We start from the raw sequence: 25,185 nt of genomic DNA, 5'->3' as shown, positions 1-25,185 counted from the left end.
GATATAAGAAAAAGAATTATGAATGTGAGAGTTTTTTATATTAAAATTAATTTATTTTGGATTAAGAATTGAGGGTTTTATATTTAACTGCTCGGTTTTAAATATCCTAATTTGAACCGTATAGGGGAAATTTTATCAAGGATTCTTAAACGAGATCATTATTTTAAATCCAATGATTGATCGATGACCATTTTAATTGTAAGACCTTTTGAAAATTAGCCTTGTTAAATAAAAACAGAACAAAATAAAATATCCGACCGTGGTCTGTACTGGCCGACAGTATAAACAGACCGACATCCCAACAAATTAATGTAACAAGCCCGAACACAATACTTCAAAACATTTTCCCTTATTTTATTGAATCTAACGACGTGATTGGAGATCGAGTAATATAATAATGATCGAAAAAAATAAACCTATTTAATTACTATTAATTACTATTAAATAGGTTTATTTTTTTCGATCATTATTATTTTATTACTACTTGATAATATTTTACTGGCTGATTTATTAAGGTATCAAATTTTAGTTTATTGGTAAATGACAAATCGGTGTGAAGCGTCATAGTACTAAAAATTTTCATATTAATTTTACAAAATAAACCAAGAGCTAATGATTTAACTGCAACAATCACTTGAAATACGCCTATAATCAAGCTCAACTAAAATTCAAAAATTACATGGTCTTTGTTACCTTGTAGGATGTTGGATAGGTAGTCTACATAAAATACAATCCAACAGTCATTGTAGCAGCATCGAAATGAACAAATGCGTTTGCCAGTACTTCACTGCGCTCATTCAAGTGTTTGACCGACTTATTTCCAAACGAATTGAAACCCTCCCTACGTGCCAGGCAGCAGGGTCGCTACGACCTAACTCACACTGTCGTCACACGTTACTTTAATAGAAATAGATACTTTTTGACTTTTAAAAAGAGACTTAATTGTTTTGTCACATTTTTGGTACATCGGATTCCTCAATCTCTAGGGATGGGATCAATTTTAAGACGGAATATGGTGTGGTCAATTTTAAATAGAGAAGGCTCGTTGCTAATTAAGTTTAATATCATTTATTGTATTAAAAGTACTTGTTTGATTTTGAAGTTCTATATAGTCAGATATGTATGAAGGTATGTACATAAGTATTCAAAGGCTATCTGCCTCTACATCTAAGGCCGTATCAATTCCCTGACGGCGCGTACCAATGTGTTTTCCTATCTTTATGTACCATAAAATATCTGTGACTTGACCACTAACTTTGTTATAAAACTTTAATAGATTGCTATCGGTTTTTATTTCTTGAGACATGACACTGCGGACACTTGACACTGCTCCAAAAGTCAAATAAATCTTACTAACATTATAAACATGAATTTTAGGATGGATGGATAGATGGATACCTTCATGTATCTCCAAAACTCGCTCAACGGATCTCTATGAAATTTAGCATAGACGTAGATCATAGTCTGGAAGAACACATAGTCTACTTATTATGTTTTTTATTTGAAAGCTTAGTACGTTTTAATTAGTATGTTTAACACGTAAAACTATGAAATTAAATTGAATAAATAAATAAATAAAATAACGTTTAATACTTTGCACCATTACAACGTAATTAAAAACAAACGTATTAAAAAATTACTTACTCTTCTTATCTCGTATTTATTTATTCAAAACCAATAGTTAAGTCTATCTAGACTGGTTAAAACCTAAGTATACCTAATATATTTACCCAATCACAGTATTTTAAAATTGCTTAATGATGATTTAAAAATTATATGTTTTTAAAACAAAATTAATAAGTGAATTGCACTTAGGTCCGGCGCAGATTTTATTTCGGTAGACGAGGCCTTTCAGATGGCGCAGAGCACCCCTCATCACTGAATGTTGAATTTAGCCGGATGCAATATGAAAATAAAAACTATGCTGAAACGAGTATTTATATTTTTAAAAAGGGCATGTTGTAAAGATAAAAGCTGTAATGAAATTCGTTACGGATTTATATATCATGTTACAGAAGTTGTTTCAATCAGGTATAAACATCAATACTTGGATTGAAATCACATTTTTATTTTTTTATATCAGGTAAATAAAGTTGTGTCGCGCTTTCTCTTAATATTTAAGACCTTAAAATGGTAAAGGTGAGTATAGACTAGAGCATTTACTTATAACAGAACAATAAGCCGCTCTATATGTTCTAGTGTATTACCCTTTCACGAACCAGACGTGCTTTGGAAACTGTGCTTTAACCTGTATTGTACCATTCATAAAAATGTTACATTACATAGAAATGCTTAAGAAAATTCTCTCGTGTATACTCACCTTTACGTATGCACTAAGTAAAACTTTAAACTGCTCAAATATACAAAAATGTAAGTATATAACAGTGGTGAGTTCATAGTGTGCTCAAGCTATCGGCAGCACTTCGCTAGCTGCTGTGAGCACCAAGAATACGTGCAAACATTTCATCTCGAGGGATGAGACGGTAATATATAATGCAAAGTATATGTAATGTATTGTGATACATAAAACTCCTGTTGTCATATGATAGTTGTTAATATGTTTACTTTTATAGTTAAAAAATAAATAAAACCAAGACCACTTTAAAATATGTTTCAAAATATTATCATTCCACCATTCCAATAGTTGAATCTTTCAATAAAAAAGAACAAAAACACAGCTGACATGTAGAGACTTATTCTAAAGGAAGTAGGCTTAGATGCATGACAATGTATTATAATAAATTTGTAATCTATAACAACGTTTTAGTATTGTTCAAAAATATAAGCAAGTGTTATTTTAACCGTGACAAATACTTATGACTAATGGAGTAATAAAATAATGAGGTAAATCCTGCCAACAAACTACAAATTACTTTCGAAGTATAATTTTTGGCCATTTTCGAAAGATGAACGAAGTAAAATTGACAAGAAAATTTATAAAAGATACTCATGTAGTTGCATTTATGTCATATGCAGACGGTATTGTCTGTTGTGGAGTAACGCACTTGCACACGTCCATCTTGCCACTTATCCGAAGCACGTGCGCGCGGCGTTACTCCGCCATTTTGAAAATGTACTCTAGTTTCAATGCTTCATACGTTTGACATTGGCTGTTTGTGATTCTTTGTAATGTAATTTTGTAAGCTATATGAAGTAGATTGTGAAAATTAGCCTGAATATTTTCGCTTTAAAGGTGAAACTTTCAAAATACCGTAGTAGGTTTAATTTCAAAGTGACTATTATTATTTAACAGTGGTAGTATCCCTCAACAACAATATTTATTGGGTGCACAAATGGGCCGGGTCGACCGGTGAAATACCACGACTGAACAGAAGACCGGCGTGAAGTAGAAGCAATTCCGCGTTTCGTCTGATGAGTGTAGTGCCGGAGGCCTAAATTTAGTCCTCTTTCCCTTCCCACTCCTTTCTTATTAGGAAAGGATGGAAAGTGAAGTGGGTTTGGCAGAAGAGGGGACGCATAGGAAGGGGAAATAAATATTCTCTTCCTGTGCATCCCCTTCTTCGTTGATGAAAGTTATGCAACTACTATACTTTTGATAGTTATATACATACTAAAATATCCATTTATTATGAGTATTGAACGTATTAATGATAGTTTTAACCGTTAAGAACCAGGTACGTTGTAATGAACAGATTTAGAAGCGTATTACATTGTGTAATTCAAATGAAAGCGCAATCGTGTCATCAGATCTCAATAGAGCTGTAACCATACGAATTGCGCCCTCGTGTATCGGCGATTGACCGAGTTATTTCCGAACGAGCGGGTACCCTCATAGCAACAATGGCAATATGCATCGCTCTACAAGCTGCTATCCTAGACACCTTTTATTGTCTCCCCTCTCGGACTATTTCCATACTGTAACCGCCACCTGTGTAGATTTTTTTTTTTTCATTTGCTAGAAGCAAATGAGCTCATGACCTCATGTGAACTAATTTTTATTGACTACTTACCACTCACTCAACTATAATAATTTTATTTTATAGTATTAGTAACCAGTCTATTACTTTAATATAAATCACTGTCATATTTGTGGGACTTTACACGAATCATATTCGTCGTAAATCTAAAATTGATGTTGAAAACCTGATCAAGTTTTTTATTTTAAGGCAAAGGCGGATATAATAATCAACGGTCTCATTATTCACTTAAGTACCGAAGGGTCATTCAAGACAAAATTACAACCACCTCAATGCCATTAAATAATCTAAGTTAAAAACTAAAAATGATTTTGTGGTACTCTGAAAGGTTAAGTAACTTGACTACCAAGTTAGTTTCTAATCTCGACCGACCGATTCACTTAGTTAAGTATAAAGTAGGGCACTGGGTTATCCCGTGTCATGATAAGGAGTTAATAATCACGGTTGGACGCGGGTAGCGATTGCTATCTTTGTTCAAGCTTGTTTAGAATTAAATCTGAAGAGTCTTGTATAATCTTAGCTCAGAACTCAATGTCAGTTTTCTTCTTCTTAACTTATACTTTGTATCCACAATGGATGTTTGCCTAATATAACTATCATTAATCAGTGACAGAGACTAGGGATAGTTCATTTTTAATATTGCCAAAGATCAAATAAAGAAGACGCATACATCCATTGGCCGCACCAACGTTGTCTTATTTAGTTGTCAATGTGTTTTGCGGTTTGTACTTAGCGTTTAATATATTAACATAGTCGAAGTTAATTGCGTTAAGCAATCAGCTCGTCATTAACGCTACAAAGCAAGTCATATGACAGCAGTAGTGAGTCTGATATTGAACATAAATGAACTTGATAAACCTGCTTAGTAGGTTTTGTATTTTATTGTAGCTAGCTTAATTGTAGTCTTAGTGTGTCAATGTTTTATAAATATTTCAATATACCATAAATGAAAATTGCGTGAAAACGCATGAATTTAGTGAACAATTATTCTGTTTAAAAATACAGTTTTTAACGTTTTTGATAGAACATAAATTCAATTGATTATTAACCACTAAAATAATAAACGGATTATAAACGACCTCTATCGTATATTAGTTGACTTTGAATATAAACTTATCGTTAGTTTAAACGGTTTCAAGCCACGTTCATTATTCCTGTCCATCAGATATAACTATGCCTCTATATAATATCTCCAACCTTCCAGCACGCTTTCCGTGCACTGAGAAATGTACTGAGTCGACTTTAATTTAAGCTATTAAAATTTCTTCTTTAACACGATCTTTAAAAGCACACTATGGAATAATACAAAAACTTTTTTCTAAATATAAGTTTCTTTCTAACATGCGTCTTATAGCTGCGTTTTTATGATTTTTTTTAATTACCTTTATATGGCCAACAATTTTCCATAATAGTACATCGTCTTACGCTTTTTCCTTTCACACGATCTTTTAACATATACAAGGAATGACATCCTGGTAATGGTGGAGATTTGCCCTGTATGGATATTATATGGTCGGTGTAGCTTCAAGATATTCACGTAGAAAAAGCAGATCCATAGTTAGCGGTGCAATTCATTGCTACAGTTAATTATTATGACTAAAATCTTGTGATATGTAAATAAAGGCATAACACAATCCTTCAATGAGAATTCGTTTGTATTGATCTTGCATCCTTCCGTAATAATGTCTAAAAACCATCGCTAGGGACAATTTTTAACTTGTACATTTCTATTCCCACACCGTTCCTCCAATTTGGAGGTGTCAAAACGGCGGAGACATTTGCAGAAGAGAAATGTTCTGTTTATTTTAAGCATCTCTACAGAAATATTAATAGTTATAATTTATATAATACTTACTTTATGTGTGCAGTAAATTACTTAAAAGTATAATGCATTTTGAACCACGTTTTCATTGATATACGAGTAGGCAGACAAGTGATCGAGTTTACCTTATGTTATATGATGACCAGCTCATTTAGAAGAATTAAAGATTCCAGTTATTTGGCCTCAAATCCTTTTTTAGACTATAATATTAATCTTTCATAACAAATTATACTTCAATTTCAAAACGTATTAAAATCGACGATCGTCGGATACTCCATCGCATTGTAAACGAACAATACAGAAATAAACTGGTTGTATTAGGATTCCGGAGTATTGTCGGTCGTGGGTCGGTTTTGACAGGCTCCATTCATTGAGGGCGGCTTGAAATGTACGCCCACGGATCCATTGTGCGCAATCCTAGCTCTTCAAATGCTTACCTGAGCCGATGCACTTTTTTCTCCGACTGTACTCAATAGAGAGGTAAGGCTGTGGTTCAAAAACCAATTAAGCTGTAAAGGTGTTCAGCGCAGTGTGAAGTCGCACGAATGGGATGCCGAGTTTGAACTAGTTTTTTCTTTTTTCACCTACATTCATTCGTGTTTGTACAACGATTTGTGGATATGTTTGTTGTTTTGGTTTGATTTATTTATTAGTACGGGAATGTGTATGAACAACTCACTTGTTCAGTGTACAATCACTAACAACATTCGATTATAGTTTTTAATCTATCAGTTTACTATTGATGGTACTACAAGTATCAAATTCTCGAATTGGATATTTATACTCTGTACTTATTTGTCTGGTTTGAATGTTAGTTATAATTAAATTATATAGTACTTTGTTAATAATATTAAGGTCTTGATCCATCAAAACACTAATATTCTTTACTAGTTTCTTCACTTGTTATAAAATTAATTTCTTTATAATTTTTATACGTATTCAGAGGCACTTAAAATTAATAGCTCCATCTCTTCCGGGGGACTTAGTGCCTTGTATAAATAAATCCCTGTCATAAATGTCGATGCCATGCATTTATAGCAGCAGGTGCAATCACGAAATTAGAGTGTCATAAAGCTAGACGTTATATCACGTTATAACTGTGTGAAGTGGTCATAATATGGCCTATTAAAAATAACACCGTATAAGTAATTTTCGCACCCCCGTAGCTTTAGTGCGTGTCATAAATATTTCTTATCGTCAATTCGAGGCATGAGATACTCAATAAAATATGACAAGTGGTAAGCAATCAACAAAAGGTACATATGTACTTGACCACGATTAACTGAACTTTCCGTATATATTTACAAATATTGAAATTTTGAATATATTTACGATTGTGACTTACATAGAACGTTTATAGGTTAAGATAAATAATGTTTTAAATTTCATTTGAATGAATAATTGCAAATCTTAGTTGTAGCGTTAACATTTTGACGCAATGTTCATTACAATACGCCAGTCCGCTTGCTCAGTCTATTACAGTCTTAGTAACTCTGTGTACATTTGCATTGTATTTGGCTTGGCCTTAGGTCTGTTTGCACTTGAAATTAGTTGGATTGTATTAACATTTGCATGGGGATTACTTGTAAATAACCATGTGCTGATTAAATTTTACTTAATTATATGTTAGTAGCTTATCAAGTGTATATATCTATGACATAGTGCTTAGGTTTAATTAACTTATATTTAATCAAAGATAGCAACCTATTCGTTTAACATTAAACTTATTTCGTGTAACTTCAACGATAATACTTGACGATGATTGAAGAGTATAGAAAAATTGTAGTCGAAACTAAGACGAGGTTTTTTAACTTAGAGATACTAGACATGAGATATCCTGTTATACGAGGACCAAGTATTACGTAGGCTTTATATCTGCAATTTAATGAGTAAATAGATATTAGATCAGAAGCAAAGCTAGCTATTCACGATTTTATTGAATAGCTTAAAATGACAAGCTTGACTCATTGTAGTGGTGTAGCTTGACGTAGCTAAGCCTATTACCCTGTCATTATGCCGTCAGCGATCGCAGTAGCTGCAGTGACCCACAAACGACGACCAGCAAAATTTATTATTATAATAGCAATTTGATTGAATGGGCCAACGATCATAACTTTGTGGAGCCCTGAGCTTAATAATGTTATTTTTATTCCGCCAATAAGCAGATCGCGTGACGTACGGAAACAATTATAGGTTTGCGGTGGCTTACGATTTTATGGCCTTGCAATAAAGCATAGTTTCCTTTGGTTATACTGTGTATTATTTTGGTTCGATGAAATGTCTTGCGTGATTTTTGTAGACCGAAACGCGTATGTTACGGGTCATTACATTTGTTTTAGTAAAATATTTTTTCAACAAGATACATTTATTATTAAAATAACTTCAAAAAACCGAGGGATAAAGAGCATGCATAAATTTAAGCTGAAGGACTAGTAGATACAATATGAACAGAATACTAAATAAACTTTGACAATATTTCTTTATACAATGATTAAACAAAATTTCTATGACCGTTAAATGTTAGAACAATGGGTATTTCAAATATTTTCTTCGACGAGAAATTTCAATTGAATCAAGGAAAACACAAACATCAGACGGCGGCGGCGAGCAAGCGACCCCAAATTAAATTGTTCTCAATTAAATAAGTCACGAATAAAGCGACCATTAATTATAAAAACACAACTTGTGATGTCGTCAACTTTGCTTTCCAATGCTCTTGGAGCGAGCGAGCTTCACGCAAAAGCTACCCATTAATACTATAAAAGCTTATCACACGATCAGTTTAAACGTTTTGATTTATAAGAGCCACTTCTATTCGCATTCGTCTCCACTTACCACTAAAGCTCTACTTAAAATTTCAAGGCGCACGCAAAATTCCTTACTCGGTTCTTATTTCGTGAATATTGAAAGTGACTGGTAAAATATTCCAATGATTTCTTAATTGGCTTTACACGACCTTTTAGTTATTACATAAGCCCAATAGTTAGTAGAAAAAGAAAAACTTTGAAAAATGTACATCGATAGAATTTAGTATTTTGAAAGCTACCTGCCGCAAACAGAATCATATTTAAGGATTTCTGCAGTGTAGAATTTTTCTTCTAAATTAACCCTAATTGTCTTCTTAGTGACTTATTAACGAGTAGCGTGGCTGTAAGTACTTACCTCTACATTAAGGTGGACTGCATGACATTATTGACAAGTGATAACAATACTTACGGACGTTGTCTTGAAGCATATCGAAGGAATGAATCTTGAATGTGATTCACAAACATTGTCCTGACAACGACGCTATCAATCGATTGCGATTCTGCACTCCAGAGAATTCGTACGCTGTCGGAAACAAAAGCGGCACCGAGCAAAGTCTATGTCAGCTAAAGTTCACGATTTGTGTGCGCAATCCTAATTTTTTTAATGTAAATAGCAGTAATATTTTGCATCTTAGATTTTAATTCACTTGAAAATAACTACATATGCTTTATTAATTAGACATGTAAAAATGATTATTTCTTTTTTGTTTATTTCTTACTAACTCTACGTTAACTTACTGCTAGACGTATTTTTTATTGCTCGCAGAGACCTATATTATTATAAATATTTGTTTTAATTCGTAATTTTATTCACTTTTAGTCATTCAACAAAACTGTATTTCGAAACTATTTTTGATTTTTAAACAGAACTCGCTATGACCGCAGACCGCTATGTAATTTAGCACTTAATGCTTTGCTATTACATTAGTTAAAAACAAATATTTAACCTAAATTACTAGCCTTATTACAAATTCCTTTGCCGAGCTAAAAGAAAGTAAGGGAGCTATGATTTTGTTAATTAATGTAATGTTGGCAACATTAGAAATAATAAAACAGCTAATATAAAGAAAAATTAATTAACTCCCGACTCTAAACCACTATGTTAACGCAATAAAGGCAGACAAAAATGTTTTCTTAATTTAGTTTACTTATTCGAGGGATATTGAACTACTTACTGTACATAGAAAGGCCTTTGGTTTCGGATTTCTGTGTGACTCAATCATTACTGCAAGGATTTTATACATATATCACCAATAGAAAAATGAATTCCTTTAGAATTGTCAATTCTACCAACGATTGTGGAATATGAAAATGAGCACATTGATCGTACTGAAAATAAATAGATTTTGTAACTAGTTATTTAGTCTTATCGATACCACTCTATGTTTATGTTCGAAAACTAATACTAGCTAAACTTTAAAATAATTATTTGTTCCAGATTGCTGTCAAAACTATGAAGCTCAGAAGTGATCTATCAGTAAACTGAATTAGGGAACTAAGTGATAATATTCTACTAAGGTCAACCGATAGTGTTGAAAAGTCAGATAATGCAGTACGATCAGTGAAAACGGGAACCAGTCGATCTATAATAGTGGTAGATCTAGTTTACTTGAGTCAGCGTAAACGTGATAATGTGTGTTGAGTTTGTGTGAAGTGGACCAATGATAGTGGATGTGGGAACATGGGACGACAGCGGCCGAGGGCGCGGCACCACGAGGGGCCGGGGCTACAGCGGTCGGGGGTTCGGCACCACGAGGAACCGGAGCTCCAGCGATCGAGGGTGCGGCACCAAAGGGGCCCGGAGCGTCGAGGTTTTCGCCTCACGCTCATGCTGAAGTGGATCCTCTGCGTGTGTCTAGCCGGCTGCCTGCCTCTCGGCAACACCGTCAAAAAAGATGGTACGTACTTTAGTAATATACATAATCAGTTAATCGCTACAATAGGCTATCGTTAATTCAGTTCGTCTTAATTAGTCTCTTTGTACTCCGTCGTTCAAAACGTTCTCTTTAACCTTTCAATTTACGTAATCCGTAAAGATAACATCTGACGTTCGCGCATCATTAATCTTACGTTGTTACGAATTAATGAAGCTTCAAGCATAAAAGAATCTGGAGAAGCCAAAGTAAATTTCTGGCATATTTATTATGATGGAACTTACTCGCTCTTTATTTAATCTTCACAGAACCGAGACTCTCGTTGAATCTCAATTTTCGGCAGATAAAAACATGTTTATTATTGGGACATGGCTGAATACGGCGCAAGTTAAGCGTTTCCAACGAGCTTTCAATCTCAATAAAGGATTTGTCGTTGCGAACTAAGAAATAAAAGTCTGTCGAGAGTCGAAATTGCGATTTAAGTTCCAACATCGTCGTATATATAGTTGTACGTATAATCGACGCTCAGTTCAACTGCGAGCAGACTGATTGAACAACATATTACATACTTGTATGTTGGGTGGTTCTTTTCCTATGTTGGAGAAGACAAAATACCACATTTTATTGTTAAGTTCCATTATGATACGTGCCGTTATAATTCAGTTACTTTGTAAAATTTAGCCTCATTAATACAAAGCCAATCTTTTTGAAACTATATTTAGTATATTAATGTAAAATGAATACATTTGCGTTTTTTTTGTAATGTATAATTACTTAACACAAAGTTGTATGAAACATAATCAATGTTCAAATTATTCAAGAGATATAAATCTATTAAAACTCCAGCATTAAGAATATCACTACCTTAATATCGTTTTACATTCGGACAGTAAATTTCTCTCCAATAATCTCAGCATGCTGATATCAAATTAATCATGCGAGTACAGAAATAACATCGTGCGAGCTTTGAGTTTACGGACATAAAACGGATTTAAGAGCTATTTAACATTTATTTGACGTTTGAAGACGCGACAAGATCAACCGAAAGCTTCAATGAGACCGCAAAAGGTTTAAAGTTACGAAGCAACGAGTACTTTATATTCCTTTGATTCAACCGTGACTTCGTTATCATTTGATGGTCGTCTTGTAACTTTAGCTTAAGTTAACAATAGTATCGTATTACAAGTTAGTCATCGGGTTAAGTTTAGTAATTTACGCTACTATTCTTATTCTGATACTTTGAATTAAATACCTTTATGTATCAACCAAAAAATGTAACTAACCAATTACATTATTATCGCACAATAAATAAACTTTACTTACGTAATATTTTTATATTCTAAATGTTTTAAATAACTGCTTTGAGATACATCAGAAAGGCAATCAATTTTGTAAAAGTTTTCTATCTAACATATAGTGTTACATCTTACTAATGTTATAAATGCGAATGTTTAGATGGATGGATGTATGGATGGATGGATGGATGGATGTTTGTTTAAAGGTATCTCCGGAACAGCTCAACGGATCTTAATGAAATTAAAATAGCACAGATGTAGAACATAGTCTGGAAGAATACGAGTGCTACTTATTAAGTTTTTTTAATGCCGCGCGAACAGAGTCGCGGGCGACAGCTAGTATAATCCCTACAAAATTGTTAGTCGAATAGATATCAAAACTAAATTGAGTTTATTATCAATTTCGTATGCTTCGAGCGTGTCGCTGTGTTACATTGATCGCCGGCGAAATAAGGACCTGTTATTTCATCATGGGTATTGGCAGCGCAATGTAAATCAAACAATCACGAGCGGTCAATTCTACCGTTAACCGTAAAAAGGTCACACGTGTCCCTCTCTCACATCGATTTCTAAGTACTAATAAAATTGTAAGCGCCAAAAAAGTTTAAGTTTCATTCAATAAAGTTACTTCTTGTATTAATTTTATTCGATCATTCCTTATTTCATGTAAAAAGCAAAGACATTATTTCCATTTCTTACTTCAATTATATTTCCTTGTTTCCAAACATAACACTAACGTTAAGAGAAAGTAAAAAAGCATAGGCACTGACTGAAATAACACAAATTTTCCCTCAGAAAGTAAGTAGATTACACGCAAAACAGCCTTAGGGTTGATACTTAAGCACAACATTTTTTCCAGCCGACATTTGAAATCAGGGCGAAGCGGCGACCGTGACGTGGGAGGGGGGTGTTCCCGGACAATAGTTCCCGAAAAACTCAGCCTTATTGTTTCTGTTCGCCCCTCCGACAGCAATTAATGTATTTTACCTTTATGCGTTCTAATACAGTTGTAACGAGTGACGTCTCACCTGCCCTAGGCACCCTCAGATCGGATATTGTTATAAAAAGTTGAAATTTATTATCCATTCCGTGAACACCTGTCCGAAAAGTTGGGCCCTAATAGTCGACGCAAGCATTTATCCCTTATTATGTTTGGGTTAACTTGATTCTTTCATTTAACTTTTGCTGGGATGTTGGGACCTCATACCGGTTTTGATGTTGTTTTTTTTTTCTTTTTTTTATGTGTTATTTGTGTTTGGTTTATTTTATTAAAAGTTATGCTAGCTATAACTTTTATAATACACATTTGTGAACTAATGATATTAGAAATTTACTAATTATTTTTTAAATCTTGTTTTAATAATGGTGTTTGACTTAGATGGCGAAGGAAATTTGGTTCTGTATGTTTCGAGTCGTGTAAAATTAAATAACTTGAGTGCACAAAGCATAGTAACAGACGCGTAGTCGTCGCGTCGTACAATGTCTATAGCTTTTTAGGGAGGGTGTGCAAAGTCAACAAAAGAAACGCACAGAGAGGGTCGGAGTTGCAACTCTGCAAACAGTACTATAAGCTACTACAGGATATATGGAAAAAATAACAACCTTATATCTACACTAACGTGTACATATATCAAATTGATATGTGTCGTTCAATATTTTTTAAAGTAATAAATTGCGCGTAGAAATTAATTTTATTTAATACCACATATTTCTATTCATTTCTTTTTGCCAAAATGAGAAACAAAAGATATGCTTAGGAGCAGAAGTAAAATTATGTTCGTTTGAAATGTGCAAAAATCAAGATGAAAAGCTATCTGCTAGCCTTATTTAGGGATCAGTTATTTAATTTTAAAAAATAAGGGAAGAATGGAAGGGATTGGAGGAGGCCTGTGTCCACGGGGCAAACGGATAATATATATATTATGTAAATATAAATGTATAATAAATCAATTTAAATTAATGTCACGAATATTGTATCCGAATAAAGGCTATATTATTATTATTATTATTATTTAATTTTAAGTGTCTGGAAAATTTTGCACTCGAAAAGACTTACGACCCATAGAAGTAAATAAATATTGAGTTAATTTAAAATATTATAAATTACAAAAACAAAACTCATATTTCAATTATGAAAGAAACACCTAAGTATTCGTCATACTAACAATACTCTGTTTCGGAGCACAGAACCATAAAAAATTGTGTTACGCGAGACCTTTTTGACAATTTTCTTTACATCGGTTACGCTGTTTAAATCCGCTATCCTTTTTTCATGAGGACTAGTACGATACGACCTTAATCTATATTAGTTATTTTGCGTCGCGGAAAACGGACGCATGTGTATTATATGAATGCTGTTATTATGTATAGTTTTGTTCCTATATAACTTAATTTCAATATATGACAATTTAATCAAATTCATGTATTGTATTACATATGCACATAAGTACATAGTTGACACATTCGTAAATCAAACGCAATATATTTTAGCTGAAAAATAAAATAGACTTGTTAAGACGTTTCTAGCTTGTACGCCTTCGTAAAGTAAATCATTTCGTCAGATATGTTTTAATAAACACGCGACAATGAAGTTTTAGTCAACTCTATACAAAGTTCGAGAACAGCTTGTCGAAAAACAATATACATCATCGAGAAGTTATTGAGTGTAACATTTTTCGAGTACTTCAAGAATAAACTCCCCACTTTGGAACTTCGCAGACGTCTAGCTCGAGTGGAAGCACTAACTGAATACGTAGCGCGGTCCCCGAGCATCCATTGAGAACGAACGATGAATACTAATCAAAGAAGGATATCGTCCTATACGAGGGACAAAAAGAATGTTCTCGAAGTGACCATCGGCGATAGGGGTATTCTAATTGAACTTTTTATCCTTTGTACTGCTCTGAGATTGAAATAGATTTCCAATGGCGATATTTTACGAGCGAATTGTAAAAGAGGTTTCGGTCGGACGGTCTTCAGTTGTTTTATCAATTATCTTTTAATCAAGGCGGTTTTGAAATAAGACTTTTGATTCAGAGTTCTAAATATTGTTATGAAAGCGAAGAGATTGTAAAAAAATAATGTGTTAACAGAAAAATTATTATTTTTTATAAATTATTAGATAACAAAATACTGGCAACATCAGACACGAATGATTCGATTATGTTCTCTTTATTTAGCACCTCACTGAAGATAAGTTAATTTGGACCGCAGAGTCGCGGCGACAACAAATCTAATTATGATCCAGACCATCGGAACTGCTGCTAACCTAAGCCCTATCTAAGCTTCGATTTGCTGCTCAATGAAAGAAGTGCTAATCTTATCATTCCGTTTTCTTTTAAAGACCGAGCAATTTGTTGAAGAATAAAAAATGTTTGAAACAATTATAAACGCAATTCTTAAGTAGTTAACTCTAATAGATTTCACAAGTTATTTTTAAATATAAACACTTATAAAATAAATTGGATTATTTTGAGAAAAGTTGCAGGTAACAGCTAGTAAATATGTTAAGAACAATATAAATCGAATGTAAACTAAATGACTGTCATTTCTGATCTTGACTTTATATTGAATGTGATAATCCAGTTAGAGCGGACGGAGGACGTCCCCAGGGGCCCGTCTGCAGGCGACTGCAGTCACTTACCACATTTAATGTTATTCCATTCACGTTTCTATGTGTACGTATGGAGATTTGTTATTTTATTGTTATGTTTTAAATGAAAGAGAATAATTTAATATTCAATGTATTAGAAAAATAATAGATTTTACATCTAATCCATCCAGTTTTAGTAACTTCAACTTCTTTTAGTACCACGTTGTCATTATACACATTTGAATAACGTGACAACTGAAAATCTTTTGAAGTGTGATAAAGAAAAAGTCAAATATGACGATAGAAAACAGACCTTTTAACAGACAACTGGAACGCAATAACGACGTCAAAAACTTTACCAGGTTCTCTGCATTCGGCGTCGGCATCCCTAGCCAACCGAAAACACCACAACAACCATTGCGTTGTTTCCATAGTCACGTACACAACCCACCGCTTGCCAGTAATCAAACTAAACCAGTTTTACTTTTTCCCTCAACGATCGATAACGAAGTTTGCATTCGAAGTAGCGCTTCGCAACGCGGAACACTTCGATTGTTCGCCAGAAAAGCAACTTTGTTCCACTCTGACTAGCGATTGCTCTTTTATCTTTAATTTTATATAATAATGTTTGACTTTGTTTTCTGAAACATAAGTTTGTTTTTATTCCGACGTTCTGTAAATACACTTTTATCAATTGTTTAAGATAAAAATCAACTATTCAATATAAAACATGATAAAAATATAATTTGCTTTGAAATGTATAAACGCGAGAACACGAAGTGTGTGATTCTGACATTTTGACTGAATCCATGTAACTCTATATTTTCATTTCATAACTTACTTAACTTACTTAGCCAGTAGCCTTCTGTTATTCCAGACAGTAATCTTATTATGTACCGAATTTCATCCAGATACGTATAGTCGTATAGACTTACCTAAAGATTTAATTTAAAAAAAAAATTGTAAAATGTTGTACTTTTATTGGATTCGTCTTGTTTTTTATTATAATTTTTAGTGTTTCTATAGCTCTTTATGTCAGTATGTTCTTCTTGTAAGTTTAAGTTTTTTTAAATTTGTCTTAAGTTTCAGTCTCACTTGTGACTGAATGTTAATTTGAATTACTTATTGTTTTTTTCTGTAATTATATTATATCACAGAGTTCATTGAAAACCGGCGCAGCGCTATCCGCCGCAGCACATACGGAATTAACACCTTTTCTTTTGAATAAATAAGTTTCTTTCTATCTTACTACTTAGCATTTTCTTTTCGTTTAATTCATTCTTCGTTAAGAGTGTAATAAGAAATATAACAACTGTATACATATCATATATTAACAATACAATTCTGAAATGTATAATCCAGAATATACAAAATTCATCCATCATAGAAACTTACAATTTAAATTAGCAAGTTTATGAGCGATTACCGTCGCAACACCCACGAGCCGTAAAGTATAATTCCTTGAGACGAGCGCTTATATGTTTGTTCTGTTGAACATGAAACTGTAGGCATTAGGCATCGGTGATCCCCGCGGGGCCCATACATTGATATTACCCGTCGGAACTCACAGGAACTCCTATGTCGCGAATTCCCGAAGTTAGACGTTATCAAATAAGACACATAGCTTGTTCCTAGGGCTGACAGTTTTAGGCATAAACCTGAATACTGTTGGCGAAATAAAGCAACGACCAGTGACCACTTCTCAGCCTTTGACCCTCGGCGTTCGACGAATGAAGGAGACTTTCTTTATTCCCATTCTGATCTGAAGACGTTCATTCTAAAGCAGTCGCCTGAACACGCACCGTGCAAACCCAAAGATGCAGTAACCCTTGTTCCTTCGGCTTTTATTGAATGCTGTCAGATAAAACGTATTTGACGACTTTAGACTTACACAATATGATGCAACTGCCTTTAAAATATAAAAAGTAGAATAGATTTTAAAGGATTTTAATGTGTCAGGATTTAAATTTATTTTTATTATTTAAATTAGAAAACAACAAATTTTATTGAAATGCTATTCTATCTCTTACTAACAAAGTCATATTCGTTGGGTATATTCAAAACGAAAGAAAACAGGTAAAGGAACCTCCAAACAATAGATACATTATCATTATTTATGTATAATAAACAGATACAAGTAGGCACCATTAGGTCCCCCGAAACTTGGGCCCCACAAAAAGCGAGTTGCACCTGACAACGATAATTGATAAAGAGCGTCATTAATCACCTCACTGTACCTACTCTAGCCCCCTCCTCATTCCTCGCGCCCCCGTTATGGCCTTCGTGCCTCGCGCCCACGACACGCCCGATACTACGATTTGCACGCAACTTTACTCGCGACTAGCAACAGCAAGCATGCTCATACTATTTCATCTTTTTAGGGTACAAAGAAACCAAACCATATTACTTATATTTACTTGCATTGTTATCAAAGTTAAAAGTAATTTCAAGGCCATTTTACTAATATTAAGATAACAAGATTTCTTGAATGATGAGTCATTTGACAAATTTTAAAATACAATAATTGACAATAATATATCCCCTATAATCGTCACAGAAAAAAAATTAAATAAGTTCCTCTCCTTTGATTAATTCAAATGAATTAAATCGCTGAGTCGGCCGACTAAACTATCGGTAGTGTGCGCGCGCCCTTAGTACGCCGTACTAATCAAGCAGTCGGCCGATAGTCGGCCGATTATTGAGTTTGATGACAATCGTGGAGACATTTCATCTTTTTAGTCGGCCGAAACCAAATCGGTGTAGTGTAATACATGCTCAAGTGTTAGCGAGTGTTTATTTTGAGGACTTTCTCCTCAAAGTTTCCCCTTGAAGATGGACCCCTGAAGGGTCCAAAACTAGTCGGTACCTTCACCGGACGATCACACGTGAGTTAAGCCGTTCTAAATTAATTTGACATAGAACATAATAATGTACATAAAATTTGGTGAAGAATCGAGGATTATATAGCATTTAAGTTTCGTGTAAAGATTAAAAAAATATGAAACAACTTGAACTACTTGTTGTAACTTAAGTGGTGCTACGAATTGTGACGTCTCTGAAATGAGGTCTCATTTATACATAAGTGTACAACATCAAAGGGAATTTATGTAGACGCTCCTCTTTTGTTGAATTAATCCAGAATTCATGGCAGTACTCAACCTATAAATAAAACGAACTAATTTCTTCATAGTTTTCTACGATTTTTTTAATCTGTTAAACTTATATGATATAAAGTGACTTTAAAAATAATACAAATGTTGCTTACTTCGCTTTTATAATTATTTTTTACAAACTGTCGTCCGCGCGGAACTAAAAAAAACTTAATAAGTAGCCTATGTGTTCTTCCAGACTATGTTGTACATCTATGCCTAATTTCATCAAAATCTGTTCAGCTGTTCTGAAGATACCTTCAAACAAACATCCATCCATCCATCCATCAACTTTTGCATTTATAATATTAGTAAGAAGTTTTCACTTACTACAGTTCTTATGATTGTATTTTTTATTTTTCACCATAAATAACTCAAGTATAGGTTAGTGACTACCATTATTTTGTAGATGTAACGAGTTCAAATAAGTGAATCAATAGATTCAATAACTAAAGATGCAACTTACAACAACAAGCAAAAGGAAATCCATTCCAGCTTTGGCAATTCAAACATCATTATAACAATTGTATTATCACTGTTATTATTAGGAAATTGTACACGAACGGTATCTCTGAAAGCGTCGCACTACATTGAAGGTCTATCCCCCCAGAGGGCGCTAGCTTCGCATTATAATGTTTGCAATGTAAATTGCTTAATTGGAAAACAATTTCCGTAGGAAACACGTCGCATCACGTCAGTCTTGTTTATGGGACTTCATTGCGTATGTTGCAACAATAAATTCTGTATTATGTTAGGGTGAGTTCGTAGGAGGATTGTAGGAGTAAGTACCTATTAATGTAAGAGACTAAGAAGAGACTATAATAAAAACTCTTTATTAAAGTTTGGATGAAATTAATACATTGGAGATATTCAGTACTCTTCGTGTATTAAATTTACTTGGAGATGTTTCAGTTTAAGTTACTGCAGGTATTGTGTTCGAATCCCCCCATGTACCAATGTGGTTTTCGATTTACATATGTACATTTATCCGACGTTCTTACGGTGAAGGAAAACACTGTGATGCAACCTGCATATTTCAGAAAAATTCAAAGATATGTGTTAAGTCAACCAACTCGCACTGGGCCATCGTGGTTGACTATGGCCTAGTCACCCCTAACTTGGGGTAGGCTCCGAGCCCAACAGTGGGGACGGAGCTGATTATGATGTTTAGTATTACGCTTTTACTTGAGTTTTCATTTCTCTTACGCCCGATAAGTGCATCAGAACTTAGAGACTGGTAAACTTAAGTTGTTTAAAGGCCAGAATAAACATATTCAGTGAAGTATAAAACCGGTTAAAGCGCTTAGAACGCTTAACTTTCAGCGTAAAGTTCGATAAATTAAGTTAACACGCTGCCGGCATTCGACTTTGACTGCCTGAAGCCGGCGCGGTTCGCTAAATGCAGTATTTTTTTTAAAGGCCAACTTTCGTATACTTGAAATGCACTTGAAATGCACACACACGTTTACGAAGCCCGCCAGCTGCCCGAACGCTGTCGTGAACCTTTGTACCGTCGTAGCATTTTGTAGCGTTGTAGCAAAAAGCGTAGCACTACCGCTATAGCTTTGGGGAGCTGTTAACATAAATTTTCAACCTTTACTAAATCATTTGTAGATATTTATTAACTTTATAAACGGAAATATGTAACATATTATAATATGTATGGATTATATATGTATTACTAATTGTCTCCTGCGACTCCGTCCGCGCAGTATTTAAAAAACTTGATTATTAAACTATATGTTCTTTCAGACTGTGCTCTACATCTATGCCAAGTTTGATCGAGATCCTTTTAACCGTTCAGCTGATACCTACAAACATCTATCCATCCATCCATCCATCTAAACATTCGCATTTATACTAATAGTTTGATTAACATTATAAAATTATGTTAATCGACCGATTGAAACGCAAAGAAAACGAAACACTTAAGATCAAAATTCCATTGACGTTGAAAGTTTAAAAAATATAATTTTTTACAAATTAATTGGTTACAAAATATAATAGTTGAATATCTATAAAATTTTCCACCATATTACGAAGAATAATCGATAGAATACAGAAATGTAACTTGTGCAACACTATCGAAAACCAATACACAAAAGATACTCCCTTTTGTGCACGAAGCAACCCTCTGCCGAAACTACAATGCGGAATAGTCCAAAGTTTGTCACTCGCACGTCTTTGCTGAGTCGGTTTTAGATATTCGAAGGTACCCACAACTGTGTAACGGTGAATCCAAAACGAAATACTAAAGTTGTCCTCACACTAATAAAGTATACTTTTCTACGTGTTTTAAAGTCAATTACAGATTTATATATAAAATACTGTGACTAATTAATGTTTCCTTTGTGTTTTTAATCTTAATCAAAGTGGTGTTATCATCATTCTTAGAAGAAATTGAATTCAACTTCAAATATGTCCGAATCAAACCAAATCAAAATTAAGAATATTGTGGTGGAAGTTCCACTTTGTTGAAATCTTAATAAATGCGATCATTATTTCTCTTGTACACTTTATTAAAAATAAATCAATCAATCTTTTTTAAAATAAAAAATCGTAGAAGTTTTTGTGAGTTTCCTCGGTCCTTAAAATGTCGTCCCGCGTTTCGAGTATGATGAATTGTGACATAACAAAGCACTTTGTGGTAAACAAGTCTATTATTATTCTTAGGGGCGTTTTGTCTCCCTTTGATTTAGACATATTTGCATACGCCTGTCTCTCTCTCCCCCCACTAAATTACCATCAGCATTAATCTTAGTAATTTGAATCAATTAAAGCAAAGTGCTTTATTAAAATTATAATTGGTTTTGATTAAATTAATCTAAGTACAAGTCCGTTATTGGCAAAAGGTCCCATTTAATTACAACTGAAGAAGTCAATTAATAATATTTTACTTTAGTGCATAAGAGTTTATTAAAGAACACTTCAAACAGAATGAGAATAAAAAATGATTGGCTTCGTTATAACTTTAGATGTTGCAATGGATTTGGTTTTTTCTTCCAGGTTTTGGCTTTTTAAACGCGGCACTGATGTCTCGCCAAGAATTACATTAAAGTTAGTAATTATGCATAAAATGTCGTAAAAAGATTCCTGTATTGCTTTGAATCCTATCAACCTCTATTGCATTTGTTTTCAAAAATAGTTGAACTGATTTAAATACCTTATCTTACTAGTATTATAAATGCGAACGTTTATATGGATGGATGGATGTTTGTACGAAGGTATCTCCGGAACAGCTCAACTGATCTTAATAAAATTTGGCATAGATATAGAACATAGTCTGGAAGAACACATTTGTTATTATTATTATTTTTTTTTTATTTAATTCTGCGCGGACGGCGTCGCGGCGACAAGTAGTATAAATTGTAAAACACTGGATCGACATGAAAAGAATAGCCTAATATCTTTATGTATCTCCGTCCCGCTCTCGTGCTATCAGTTTGACAGTTGTGTGGTAGGGGGCTAGGGGTCTGAGATAACGCGCATTTTTTATCGCCTGCCCGTTGTTTTGAGGCGAAAAACATATCGCCGCGATAGACGGCGACACTGTGCGATAACATTTAACTTGGCGATGTACGGCTTTAGTGATGTGAGTTATACTTTATCGATATTAATATTATCTATATTTAAATAGAACATTTTCAGTACTAAATACTAAATATCCGTTAATTCTATTGTATACTAAATTCAAAGATTATTTTACGAGTATAATAAAAATATATAAAAGTAATGACAATGTTTGATTTTGACATTTTACGTAATTTGCTAAATTTTCCTTGTCTTAAAAATATACTTAAAACGAAATTATGAATTTTAGAAGTAAAGAAGGAAAATGTTTTTTGTAATTGTATTTCAGCAATGTAAACACATGATAGAGTTATCTAGGAACAGTTTAGATACGTTGTAGTGTTGCATCAGATATAGAGATATTTACGTCTATTGACATTTGTCATTGGAGTAGACGTTACTCAAACATTTTAACTGCGACTCCGCGACTTTCTTTGTATATTTTGACAAAGGAATACAACGGAAACGCAATATCCTTTGTGTGACTACGTTTGTTTTCGATTTATGATATAGTTTCACTTTGAGTTGTATTTTATTGTAATATTGTAACTTTATATGAAAAATAAGCTTATTCAAGCGTTAGATTAAGTCAAAATTGATTATCATCTGTACAATATTTTCATTTTAAAATAATACTAGCTTTTACCCGCGACTCCGTCCGCGCGGAATAAAAAAAAATAGAAAACGGGGTAAAAATTATCCTATGTCCCTTTCCTGTTTCTAAGCTACCTGCCCACCAATTTTCAGTCAAATCGATTCAGCCATTGTTGAGTTATAAATGGTGTAACTAACACGACTTTCTTTTATATATATAGACTAGCTTTTACCCGCGACTCCGTCCGCGCGAAATAAAAAAAAATAATAGAAAACGGGGTAAAAATTATCCTATGTCCTATTCCTGGTTCTAAGCTATCTGCCCACCAATTTTCAGTCAAATCGATTCAGCCGTTCTTGAGTTATAAATAGTGTAACTAACACGACTTTCTTTTATATATATATAGATTTGTATGGAAATATATTTTTGGAATAGCATTTGTCATTTGTTTTTTTTAAAGTAAACTCATAAAATTGAGTGTCATATGTCTTTATGTGAATATATTTTTATAAAACGTTTCCACATTCAAAGTAATATCCGACGAGGTTGACGCGTTTATTGGCATTCCGTATAGGAAGTGATAACTCATATTGCATGTTTAATAAAAGTATATCCAAGAACTCACTTCCACAGTATGATAGAGCGGTAAAGAATACAGATTGAATAACATAATATTTTCGAAAATTATTTTTTGGAATTAAAAAGACTATTTTCATGCCAGGATATTTTTATAAATATTAATATAGCTAAGACCGATAAAAAAATCATGTTTTTCTTTTCTTATAATATAAAAAAACTGTTCTCTAGAGCGTAAAATAAATGTAAACGAAACTTTTTAATAACAATACTTAAAACACCTACGAACGCAATAAGTAAATAAGTTACAAGTAGATCGTACCTACTTTATTCCCCCTCGTTAGCAAACTACGCCACTTTTTTGACGTCTACTGTAGGGAGTTCCAGCGATTCCAATGTTCCCAACGCACGCTTTGCCATTCAAAATAACATTATAATACTCTAACACCTTTGCTTTAAGAGCTATAATCTCGTACATTCTCTTTCTACCAGCTGCAAAATCAATTTGGTCACGATGCAAACTTATTGCGGCTTCTGAAAAACATGTTGGCATTTACAGTACTTTAAATAGAGCGCAAAATCGTCGACGCACCAATTTAAAGTACTTTTTTTTTCTTTCGAAATAAACATCTTTGTTCGTACATCCCTTTCCCTAACTCTCGAGATGAGAGTCTTTCGAATAACTTTTCTTTTTTTTTCAAGACTAAAATGTGTATTTTTTCTTTATCACCACTGCAACAAAAGTTCCTGGACACGACTCGGGTAAGTAAGTGACCGTAAATATGAAAACGGATGAATTTTACCATTATTTAAGTCCAAAACATTTTAGTTTTATGCACAAGTCGCTTTATTATCTACTTATGATTGAAGTAGGTGCAAATTAACGAACAAATATACTGGTAACTAGTTAAAAAGTGATTTAAAAATACTGCACAGATGTGTTACAATTTCTTGAGAGCTCGGAACAAACCGGCACAGCGCTTCATGCTGCAACACGTGCCCCTGAAGCGCTGCAAAGCTGAGATGCATTGTTCATATTTCTATTTTTTATTTACCGCCGCGTCGACTGCTGCGCGCTCTAACGGCACACGTCAAATGTTTGCTAACAACTCGCTTTTAAATGGGTCTAAGCTTTTCGCAGTTCTTTGGAAAATATTGATAGGTTTTATTCGTTAAGTTTCATGTTTTCTTAAACTTCTGTGCTTTGTAATTAAGCCCGCATCTATCTAGTACATAAATCGATCCGGAATTGTTTGTGTTAAACGAATTCATTGTTACTCTGTGGATTACTTCTCAGTATCAGTATCATTTAAATAGTGGTATTAAATTTGTGAATAAATTGAATAACGACATTAGATTTGCGTTAATCCATTGAATAATGAAGGCGGAACATTATCCCGGCATGCATCACGCCGTTCCCGCCGCTCATCCCGCCGCCCGTCCCGCTGTCCGTTCCGCCGTCCCTTAGCCTGTGTCACGTCGCTCACGTTTAATCATGCACATTCACCCTCTCAATATTTCTGTCTTCACCGTTACGTTACCTTCTTTTACTGTATCATTTAAGTTAATTTTCTGCCTTAACAAATTAACTGTACAAATAAATAAAATTACAACCCAACCCTGAAAATAACTGCCAATAGGATTTCAAGCTAACGTTTGTGAGGCCGTTAACTTACCACTAAGCAATCAAAATACTTGTTTAAAACGTACGAAAAACCTAAACGTTTGTTGTGAAGATATAAAATAGAAAAGAGTAATTAGCCGTAACATGCCATTAAGCGGATCAGAACGACCCTTCGGCTGTCTGTACCACAATAGGGCGTTAAAACGACGCGCGACATCGCCGCAAACGACGTGAAACACAAACACCGCGTCCAATACCGCGAAAGTATTTGCGGGTTGGGCCCCAACGGGTACGAGAGGGGCGATGTAACGGCCTATACGATACAGCCCCCCGGCGTGGACTT

The 25,185-nt window shown here is 33.9% G+C and overlaps 1 protein-coding gene across 1 annotated transcript in view; it reads left to right on the top strand.

The window, feature by feature from the left end:
- Positions 1–25,185, top strand: part of LOC106709943 — a 98,141-nt gene that overhangs the window by 6,576 nt on the left and 66,380 nt on the right. Inside the window, exon 2 of the mRNA XM_014501874.2 lies at positions 10,006–10,465. Within this exon, the coding sequence (XP_014357360.2) occupies positions 10,249–10,465 (217 nt within the window). The 5' untranslated portion in view covers positions 10,006–10,248. The remainder of the gene's footprint in view (positions 1–10,005; positions 10,466–25,185) is intronic.

The sequence above is a fragment of the Papilio machaon genome, chromosome 6 (assembly GCF_912999745.1).
Source record: "Papilio machaon chromosome 6, ilPapMach1.1, whole genome shotgun sequence".
NCBI lineage: Eukaryota > Metazoa > Arthropoda > Insecta > Lepidoptera > Papilionidae > Papilio > Papilio machaon.
This window is presented reverse-complemented; position numbering and strand designations above follow the sequence as displayed.